At 56.0% G+C, this 10,712-nt stretch overlaps 1 protein-coding gene across 3 annotated transcripts; it reads right to left on the bottom strand.

Moving 5' to 3' along the window:
* Positions 1 to 1,815: 1,815 nt before the first annotated feature.
* On the bottom strand, positions 1,816 to 10,703 carry DCAKD (dephospho-CoA kinase domain containing). 3 transcript variants are annotated; one of them, XM_026864849.1, is made up of 7 exons: positions 10,363 to 10,703; positions 9,764 to 9,880; positions 8,854 to 9,051; positions 7,448 to 7,565; positions 5,313 to 5,516; positions 3,386 to 3,473; positions 1,816 to 2,912 (listed from the first exon to the last, which is right to left on the bottom strand). In XM_026864849.1, exons 4-7 carry the CDS (start codon positions 7,557 to 7,559, stop codon positions 2,627 to 2,629), a joined length of 690 nt encoding a protein of 229 aa, XP_026720650.1. In that variant the 5' UTR covers positions 7,560 to 7,565; positions 8,854 to 9,051; positions 9,764 to 9,880; positions 10,363 to 10,703; the 3' UTR covers positions 1,816 to 2,626. The 3 variants fall into 3 exon arrangements, with proteins under 3 accessions (XP_026720650.1, XP_026720649.1, XP_026720647.1); XM_026864848.1 differs by lacking the exon at positions 8,854 to 9,051 and having other exon boundaries at positions 1,817 to 2,912; positions 10,363 to 10,440; positions 10,549 to 10,703; XM_026864846.1 differs by lacking the exon at positions 8,854 to 9,051 and having other exon boundaries at positions 1,817 to 2,912.
* Positions 10,704 to 10,712: the final 9 nt, after the last annotated feature.

Here is a 10,712-nt window from a genome sequence, read left to right as displayed (position 1 = left end):
GGAGAAGGGGTGCGCTGGGGAGGGGATGCACAGGAGAGGAGCAGCCGTCTGTCACGAGCCCCCAGCAGCCGCAGCGGAATTGATCCGGCCGCCAATTTGCAGCAGTTAAATATTTGGGTTGCGCGCGGCCAGGCCGGCTCCTGCTCAAACAGCCCTCGGTGAGAGGAGACGGATGGGCCACGGCGAGCGGCTGCTCCAGACACGGCTCGATCGATGGCAGGAGGCGCAGCGAGCAGGGGCAGCCTCAGCACGTGGGGCTGGGGGGATGCAGCAGCGATAGGGGATGCGGCACAGAGCCCTCGGGCCTCCGCTGGCACCTGCAGGCCACTTGGAGCCCGTGTGGCAGCAGCATCTGTGTCACAAGTGCAGGGGTCTCAGCCAGGGGGTCCCTGCTGGGGCCGGGCAGGTGCTGCCCTTCAGGCTCCCTCCACGGCCATCGATTGAGCTATTGAGGCCACCCAGCAGCCTACGAGCAGAGCCATCAGGCACCGGCGGGGTACAGCTGCGGGCTGAGCCAGGTGGCCACTGGCATGGACACAGCGGGTCCTGCCAGCGGGTCCCCAAGGTGGGGTTGGCTGGGGGCTGCCCGGGAGCGGGACCCAGGCAGGTTTGCAGGTGCCATGGCCAGGTACCAGGTGGCACCCACGGGAGGCACTTGGTGGCCAAGCACCAGGCTGAGGAGCCCTTCCCGGGTGGGTGCCAACACCCAGGCACGCAGCCCACCCATGGGGCTCACCCCCAGCTCAGCCCAGGACAACAGGCACCCCCAAACCAGGCACCCCAAGGCCACACCAGCCCCATGGCCAGAGCTGTGGGGAGCCCTGCGCCTCACTACCCCCCTGAAATCACTCACCCCCTGGGCCCTGCTAAACTCGTTAGTGGCCGGCAAACGTCAGCAGGGCAGGAGCAAAGCGCCAAATGTGATTACAGTGCCCGTCTCACTTTCTCCTTCCCCCCCCCGGCCTCATCGCAGCCCCATTTATCGCGGTGGTGAGCCAGGAGGGAGGAAGGCAATCAGCGCTTATCTCGGGCTGAGGCTGTCCTGCTCCAGCCCTGATTTATGGCTGGCTGCGAGGGGCTCCCGGCACCACCACCGCAATTAAGGGAGCATTAAAAAGCAGGGGAGGGAACCGGCAGAGGGTTATCGCTTGTGTATGGCTCCTCCAGCACTGCCTGGAAAGTTGGAGTACCCAGGGTGGGCGCCCCAGCTCGGGGATGTTCTCCTGGGGCTCCCCAAGGGCCACAGGGTTCCCCTGGGTGAGTGAGACACGGGACCCTCGGGCACAGAGCTGGGTCAGAGGTGGTGGGAAGGGTGCCTGGGGAGCAGGGCTGGGACACCCTGGGAAAGGTCCCTGCACCCATAGGCTAGAGCTGGGGCCAGCGAGGACGCTGCCTGGCTCTGCGGCATCCCTGCCTGCTGGGTCAGTAGCCCAAGCACCCCAGAGGGCCCCAGGGACCACCCCCTTTGTCAAAACGCCAGGACAGGGGGGTGGCAGCAGGACAAGGGGGTGGCAGCAGGACAAGGCTGCCCCAGGGTTAAAGCGCTGGCCACAGAAAACCACAGCGAGTCCAAGGATCACATCCTGGGAAGCCAGACCCGCACCGTGGGGTGCCCGGAGCCGGCAGGAAGCCACGGACCCCCCCAAGGAAGCTCACGGCGGGAGCCGACGCCCCAAGAAGCTCCCTGGGAGCGGCTGAGGGATATGTACTGGGGAAGAAGCACGCTCGGCAGCTCTGCTTGCGTGCAGTGAACTTTACAGAGCGCAGCCGTGCCCCAGCATAGAAACGACCTGGGAGCCGGGCAGGAAAGAGCAGCGCTCACAGCCTGCAGGTTGCAGAGCCGCAGGGAGCCAGCTGCTGCTTAGCACTTTATTAAAACAAACGTGAAGAGCCAGCACCCGCTTCGCCCCAACTCGTGCTCTCCCACAGGGAAACTGCTGCCAAAAGAAAACTCAAACAGCAGTAAATGAGTTTCAGCAAGGCAGGTCCTGGGTCTCAGCCTGCCCTGGGGATGTAGCAGACCCTCAGATCCAAAGCCAAGGGTGACCCACAAGTGTTGATCACAGAAAGAGGGTGCAGGAGTGAGGGCGAGCAGCCAGCTGAACCCCTAACCCATGGGAAATGAGGTGCTGTCTGTCCCTGGACAGGCAGATTTAACACATTTCCATTAAATCAACATGAAAGAAAGGAAAATTCCATATCTAAATTCATATTAGCCAGGGCTGTGAGGGATCAACGGGCTCACAGAAACAGGACTCGAGAGGTCACCTATTCCCCCAGTGAAGAGATTGTCCTGGAGGGCATTAAAGAGCCTAAATTCACTGTAGTCCCACTGTATGTACCCACCGGGGACAGAGGGCCTCGTCCCCTCCGTGGGCCGCAGCCATGCAAGGGGAACATCCCACCCCATGGGCACAGCTGGGGGGTAAGAAGCTGAGCAGGAAGAAAGGAGGGGAGATGATGCCAGAAAAAGCCCCACTACATTCACCTTGGGGAGTCGGCAAGGAGACGCTTCATCTCACTGTCTGCATTCAGCTGGCAAAGCTCATTAAAAGAGGTGGCCTTTCACTGCCCTTTTCAAACCTGGAAATTCAGGCCTCTTCCATGACAAAAAGGAAAAGGTGAATTAAGAGATGAAATGCTGGAGGAGAAGGTACACCAGCCCTCCGAGCCCGACTACAACCGTGCCCGCTGCCAGCCGTGCCCAGAGGAAATCCAGGGAAGCCTCGAGGTGGGCGTGCAGGCTCAGGACCTGCCGGCGCGTGCTCTCCCACTCCCCGGAGTTGTCAATGACATGAGTTGCTAACTTGCGTTTCTCGTCCAGCGGCAGCTGGGAGGCGATGCGAGCTTCTGCCTCAGCCTGGGACAGCCCGTTCCTCTTCCTCAGCCGGGACAGCTGCGTCGGCGGGTCACTGCCAGGATGGGAGGGAAGGGGGGGTTTGCCTGCCCTCCTTGGCACAAGGGGGAATGACTGAGGTAAAGTTGGGGGCAGAGATGCTCCCTGCTTCATTTTGGGACCAGTGCAGGCATCCTGCCCTCGGATCAGCAGAGCCACCCTTGCAGTGCTGCCCAGGCCGACCCCAAGGCGTGTTGTGGGTGTTCCCACCGCGGCACTGCCCCAAACCCTGCCCCAGCCAACGGAAGGCCCAAAGACAGCGATTTCCCCCCGTACAACAGTGCAGGGTTTCAGGGACACCTCAGCAAGGAGCCCCTCGTGCACTGGGATAAAGGAAGGTGTTGCCCTCCCACCTACAGAAAAGAGGTGGTGCTGTCGACAGGCTCGGCACCAGGGCTGCGGCCAAATCCTCCCCAGAGCCAGAGGGATGTGACGGTCCCCTCCAGCCTCCAAGAGAGGTGGCAGAGTCCCAGCCCTCACGGCACTTACCAATAAACCAAGACTGTGTATTTCATAAACTTGGTCAATCTGTTGGTCTCAAAGAGCAGAGGGATGTCGAGGATCACGTAGCGGCAGCCTGCAGGAATGACCAAGCCCCCACCCAAAGGGAACAGTCACTCGGATTCCCAACCCCCTTGTGCTGCACAGGCACCGTGGCCACAGCTGCTCCAGCAAAGCGATGGGAGAGCTCTCAGCTCCACGGCTGAGCCTGAGGGCCCTCCTCCCTCTCCTGGGCAGGAAATGGTTTTGTTCCAGGCTTCCAGAGAAAAAAAAAAAAAAACAAACCAAAACACAACAGAAAACCCTAACCTGGATGATCTCAGATCAAAGGTGAAGCTGGAGAAATATAATGAGGAGCTGAAACAAGAAGCCCAAGTGAAAGCGCCTGTGCTTGGCTGGCGAGAGCAGCAGTCACGCCGCTGCTGGTGGCCTCTCCAGGGGAGCAGAGCCCACAGCAGAGCTTGCTCTGTTCTCTCACCTGTCCCAGGCTGCCGTCATTTGACGCTTCCCAGCTCAGTTTGGTTTCCTTTATGGAAAGCTTTGTCTAAACACTTCTATTTTTCCAAAGAAATCCCTGCAGACCTCTCAGAGCTGGGACACTGAAACATGGGGGGGCCTGACCTCACCAAACCTGGCCAAGTTTGGTTCAAAATTGTCATCACCAGGCAGAGCAGGTGGCAGAGGAGAGCTCATAACCGCCAGCCGCCCTCCTCCCGGACCCTGCAGCCCACCCCAGGTTCTCCACGTGCCCCCACCCTTCGCAAGCACCAATTCCCCCAGCAGACAGCAGCGTCTGGGGACATGGGGGTACGCCCTGGCGAGCCTGCGGGAGCGGCAGGGGGTAGGGAAAGCTCTAAGTCAGGGCCTCACTCCCGTGTGTCCCCCAGCTGCAGGGACACCTCCAGTTTTGCTGGTGTCCCCCCTCTTTATAACCTGAACCCCACAGCTGAGCTGGCCATGGCAATAAAAGCCTTGACAAAGACATCATCAGCCAATATGCCATCATTTTACCAGCATCTCCACCCAGAGAGACTTCTTGCTGCCCTATGGTTTGATCGATAAGAGCTTTCCTTACACAGCGATCCTTAGAGACAACATCCAGCTATCCCAAATCATTAAAACCTGACTAATGAGGACAAAGCAGCCTGCTGAAGACACACAGAGCTCTCGCTGAAGGGCAGGACGGCATCCGCCTCCCGAGCCCACAGCCCCAAGTACAAGACTCCATCTCTGGCTCCCGGCTTTCCTGCCTGTTGCTTCCTTTGTGCTTTCTCCTCCTCCTCACCTCACAGCAGAGAACGGCCCCCGCAGTGCCCCAGCACAGGCCTATTCAGCTGTCACAAGGCTCAGCTTTGATAAGCTTCACGAAACCAGACTGACTCTATTAAGAGATCCTTCTGTCTACACAGAGACCTCCAAAACAGCTGGTGATCTTATCTGGCATTTGAGTAGACCAAGTTTGACAGCTGTATTTGTTATATTTATCAGGGGAAAAAGCAGGACTTTGGAAACCACAGCTGTCAGCCCATTTCTCACCTTATCGAGACTGAAAGGGCTCCGCAGCTTTCATTGAAGCTGGGGAAGGTTGGGGGCAGAGAAGAATATTTGGCCATTTCAGAAGGTGTGACATTATCCAGCACGTAATCTCAGAAGAGGCCTCACAATGCTCTTCTCAGGCCCTACAGATGTACTTTAAACCACAGAAGAAGGAGGTGGTGAAGGGCAGCAGCGAAAGGCAGGAAGGAATCCTCCAAACGCCAGGACGAAAGGCCACGGGTGGCAGAGCACAAAGGCCGCCAGGCAGCGTCGTTCCCCTTCTTCCCCGTCCCTCTCCCCACTCAGAACCGAAGGCCCCGCAGGCAGGGACAGCTCCTGCCTGAGCAGGAGTCCCGCGTGCTGGGACAGGGCCTCTTACCTAGCACAAAGTGCTTCAAGATCTGCTTCAGCATCTCCTTCTGGATCTCCGGGTGGGTGATGGAGTTCAGCAGCTGCCGTTTCTCCGGGTGGGAGAAGATAATGTTTGCTAGAGCCTCACGATTTATCTCTCCATTCTCCAAGAGAATCTCGGTGCCAAAGTAACGCACGATCTGCCGATAGGCCTTGAAGTGGGGCTGCACCACTGATAACGTTAAACAGCCGGAGGTTAGAGCCAGCTCTGCAGCACAGTCGGTGTTTGCATCAGCGATCGGCCTCAAATGAGTTTTGTTCATTAAATAACCGAGCTTGATTCTCCTCGGCGGGCAGCACATCTGCCTGCCAGCACAGGCTGAAGCGAGAGCGGCGCGGCTCAGCGCTGCAGCCCGGCAGACACCTGGCGTCGGTGCTGCAGGAAAGCAGCTGCAGAAAACCCGCTCAGGCCAAGGTCCCTTCGAGGGCTGACGCCCGGGAGATCGAAGCATCCTGCAAACATTAATTCAGAGCCGCAACCCTCCCTCGGGCGTGCTGCTGCTTGGGGTTAGAAGTCAGCCGGCGGGCGGGGGCACTTGCTGACAGCTCCCAGCCAAGGCGCGGGCAGGAGCGGTGCTGAGCCCGTTCCCACTGCCTGCAGGGCCAGGAGCCGGGCAGGCAGATCCTAAAGGGACCCAGGCAGCGCCAGCTTTATTTTAGCTGGAAACTTCAGCACTGGGTGAATACAGCCTGGCTGCTACAAGCTGGCTCTGACTGCTACTATGGCTTTTTACTGTCCTTTGCCTCTGTCACCAAATTCTTCATGAGAATGAACACAGAAACCTTCCGAGAGATCAGTTCCCAACAGGTATGTGCAGGGACTCTGACATTACACGAGCGTGTCATTTTAAAGCCACCAAAAGATCACTAACAAGCAGTAATAAAACCATAATTAAGATCAAGCTGAGGCTAACCACAGAGAATGACAGACCATATATAATTTTTTCTCCAAAATCCAGGAACATTGCCACAGGTTGTAACCTCAGGCCAACCTAATAAAAGTCTTTAAGACCAATTTCTTTCTCCTGTGGAATTTCACATCGAGGCAGTTTCAGGATGGGTAAAATCCATGGAGTAAACAAACACATATAAAAAAGGAATTGGAGAAAAATGAAGTGATTGGTAGAAAACTGACACTGAGTATCTGCAGTGTTTTCCTATGGTCTCTGAGGGCTTTTAGCACCTCCAGCAAATTTTCTGCACCTTGAGGGGAATTACAGTGCAATAAAATGTTAAGAGCATCACAGCTTTGCACGGCTACAGGGTAAGTTCTTCACCAAACAGCAAAGTGCAGGCACTTCCGAATGACACTGCCTGCACCACTGCTCAGCTGCAGACCCGAAACCTTCTGCATACGAAATCAGCAGCCCCTCCTGGAGCAAGCGCTGCTCTCCTCGTTATCCCGGTGGCACGGAGGGATTGACATCTTGTGCCGCATCGCACAGGTAATCAGGGCGGGCAGGGTCTGCTCCAGTCCTGCTGAGGCAACAGATCGGGATTTCTGGGTCTTTTCTGTAGCCAGGGCAGCACATTCTGGGAGCAGCAAGAGGCAGGTGTGCTGTGCAGACACACAGGCTGAATTCCCTCTGATCCGGGATAGCTGCAGCCTCTTTTTCCTAACTGCATTAAGGCACAAGTAATTTTGTGGACCAATCTCTCAGTATTACCCAGCAAGCCACAGCCAGCACGGAGGGAAATTCTCTTCTGTTAGTGATCCCACCAAACATAACCAAATTACAGAATGGGTGTCCTGGGGCTTAGCAGGGATACGAGATCAGCCGAGGGAACCCGCTTTACAGAGAACCGTATTTATTTTGCCCGGAGTTGGCTTTCAAAGCCGGCAAGCATTGCACTCCAGGAGAGGGAAACTCAGGGCAAGATCTCCCCACAGTGTTTATTAGGACATGATTCTTTTTTTTCTTTATTAAAAATATATCCTAGTGCAAGCGAGACGATGAGGCTCCACGCAGCCTCATCGGCTGGGGAATGGAGGGAAACACTTCTCTAACAGAGCCAGAGCACCCTCTGCCGTCTGCGCTTCCCCACATCAATCCCAGTCGTCAGGGGAAACTCGGGGAGAAAGATCGACTATGCAGAACTCACCCTCTCTGGCAATAACATCGGCATCAATCACAGCACAGCCCAGTTCCCGGAGTACGGCCACCACCGTGCTCTTCCCTGACGCGATTCCACCCGAGAGTCCGACCAGGAACATTGTGCTCTGAAATGGAAAGAAAAGAGCTTGAAAACAGGCCAGGACAGGACTGTTTTGTTCATGCTGTGCACATCAAATATTTATCCTAAACAGGCAACTCCATTCAAAGCTCATTTTCAAATGTTTTCAGGGCATCACCGAGACATTAGCACGGTTTTGGCACCGCTCTGAGCTGGCTACCCCTGTTTTACAGGCTGAAAGACAGCAGTGGGTTAAATGAGGCTTCTGTGGACCCTGCTCACTCTGGATGTGCAACTTGAGCCAGCCCTAAATTCCTCCAGCTGGTTTAGCTGTAGCTCCACATAACTCACTCCCCTTTAGCATCTGCACCCATCAAGCCGTAGGCTCACCTGCAGCACACTAAATCAGAGGAAATTTCTGGAAGGGTTGCCATGGGTGACCCAGCATCAGTGGCAAAGGGGAAGAATTCAGAAACATCTCAGCCTGGACCAAGAAACACGAGGGCTGAGAGGGAGAACCCTGCTTGATCCCTACAGCTGGGGCGTGAGAGGAGATAAGCTACCTCTGACACAACTGGGATGCAAAGCTCACAAGGCAGTAAGAAACTGCATCCCTGTGCTACCTGGAAGCCAGCACGGTCAACGGCAGCCCAACAGACACAAGAAATCAGGGCTCTGAGCAGCAGACTTGTACCTGTTAGCTTGAACACAGAGTCTGTGCTTGCTGATGAACTTGAGGCTGGAAGGGCACCGATAACCCCCCAACCCCGAGCAGACAAATTCTCTCCCAGTTTCTGCACTGAGATCTCTCCCCACTCAGTCCAAACCCTGCAGCCCGCTAGACCTGCTTGCACCCTTTCAAAACCAAAACGCCCAGCGATGCAGAGGCAGCTCTGGATGGGAGTGGGGACTCCTGTGAGCAAGCGGGTATCTGCATCCCCAAAAAGGCAACAGCCACAGCACGTGGGGAACAGACCCCAGCGTCCCCTCTCCAGCCCCCATGGACCAACACCAGCCCCAGCCAAGGGTGCTCAGGGCTTTGTGCAGCCCAGTCCTGCAGATCCCTGAGGCCCCAACTTTGCTGTCACCTTGTCCAGGGTGACACCACCCTCACAGGCAGAGCCTGAACCACCCAAGCCCCAGCTTGTGGCTGTTGCCCCTTGCATCTGAGAATAAACTGGCTCTGTCATCTTTGGCCAAGAGCCACAGGCTGCTGGTAGACAACACACAGCTTCCTCTTGCCCAGGGGAAGGGAGACCCAGATCCCACTGCCTCTCCTGGTGAGTCATGTACCCCAAAACCCAACGATCTCAGTAACCATCACTCTGCCTAACCTGGTTCTGACACCTCTCTCCAGACACTGTGGCCACCAGCTCCCAAAAAACTCTGCACACACAGGAACCAGGCACCTACTGCCCACACCGACCCCCACCAACAGGGACCAGCCACCTTGCGCCCAATGGCAGCAGTCAGGAACACGGGCCTGCAGGACGGCTGAAGGTGCATAAAAACACAGCACTGCTTCCTTTTTCCTAGAAAAAAAAGACAGTTTTGTCATAACTTGGTCCTATGAACAGGACTCAGACCCACAGTCTGGAGGTGAGGAGCGAGGGGAATAAGTCCTTTGGCAGCTGGAGGTAATTCAGCAGAAGCAGGAGTTAGAGCAAAAGCCAGCAGCGTCGCAAAGCGACTTTTCCTCATTGCTGCCGAGAACCGACGCCAGCCCGCAGCAGCACCACGTGCTCTTTTCCCTTTCAAGACACCACGAGAACAGACGGGGTTAACTCGAGCAACAACAAGGGGGAATTCAAAGGGAATCAGAAAGGGCACTTATAATAAACATCAGTGCTTTGTGGGAGGCTGACATATATCCCAGACTTTGCTGCCAAGTCAGTACTCGGTCCCCACAGGGAGCATTTCCCAACACTACAGTGGGCTCGGCACAACAGAGGGGCTGTTTATTTATGGCAGCAGGTTAATATCCTGCCCTCCCTGTCAGGATTTTATCCGCCCTCCGCAACAGCCTACAAGGGCTAACGCTGCATGAGGAGAACCAGGCCTTCAGTGCTGCCTTGCAGGGGCAGAGGCTCTGCTCATGTGTTTTTTAAAAATACATTAAAATCTCTCCTGCCCAAGTAGAGTAAATACAGGGTTTTAACTGCAGTAACCCCGACACTCTGGCCTCCAGCCTCAGCTGGGACTCGGTCCCAAAAAACCTGCTATTTCTGTCCCTCTGGTACATACCTCTGCAGGCAGGCAGCTTGCTGGGAGAATTATGGCAGGGGTAAAAGTGCACTTGGAAGGGTTACTCTAGAAACCACATCCAAACGGGGTTTGAAAACATTTGTGCTGTCACAGGGCCTGTACAGATATAAGATCCACAGATCGAGGTATAAATATTTAACAAGCTTGGGTTTGAACTGTACACAAGGGTAGAGTCCAGCCTGTTCCTGCAGATGTTACAGGCAGGAGCCAGAACCAGTTTTTCCCCAAATACACCATTTATTGGTGTATCTGGTCTGTGCCAACTAAATCAAGCAGGGGGAAAAGCTGAAACACGAGCCACAGAGGCTAGTCAGACTGGAAAACTCCAGTTTTTCCTGCTGTGAGGAACGGTGCCCTGGGAGACGTAACCCAGAGCCATGAGGAAGTGGCTTTTAAAGACTGAGGTGCCCAAATTTTCCCTCTATCTTGACTCCTCTGGTTTCTGAGTCCTCTCAGAAACTGACTCCTCTTCTGACTCCTCTGGTTTCTGAGCACAAGTCAGTCGCCTCAAGCCACCCATCCAGCATGTCATGGACTGAGGGCAGAGCCAAAAGGCATCCTCCAGCACCATGCTACACCCAGTCCTGCTCCTTGCTTCCATCCTTGACTCTGACGGGGCCTGGCACACTGACAAACTGGTGTTTGGCTTGAGGGGGCTGCAATGAGAAAAAAAAGAAATCATAAAATACATCGCTAGCCTGGTGGGGAAAACCCACCAGCACAACTGCCACCATGCCCCAGCCCCTGGGCCCTCTGGCTGGTACCGGCCGTGCTGACAGTTCCTGCCGGACTGGGCCCTGGCTGCATAACGGCGCTTTCCTGGCGGTCCCGAGCCCAGGCCCGGCCGTGGCCACCCCGCGGCCTCCCCAAACCCGGCGGGTCCCCGTAGCTCCTGCCCAGGGCCTGGGACACGGTCAGGCCGGGCCCT

Source organism: Athene cunicularia, assembly GCF_003259725.1.
Source record: "Athene cunicularia isolate RWA chromosome 27 unlocalized genomic scaffold, athCun1 chr27_part1, whole genome shotgun sequence".
In the NCBI taxonomy this organism is placed as follows: domain Eukaryota; kingdom Metazoa; phylum Chordata; class Aves; order Strigiformes; family Strigidae; genus Athene; species Athene cunicularia.
The sequence above is the reverse complement of the archived record's forward strand: the minus strand, read 5'-3'. Positions and strand labels throughout refer to the sequence as shown.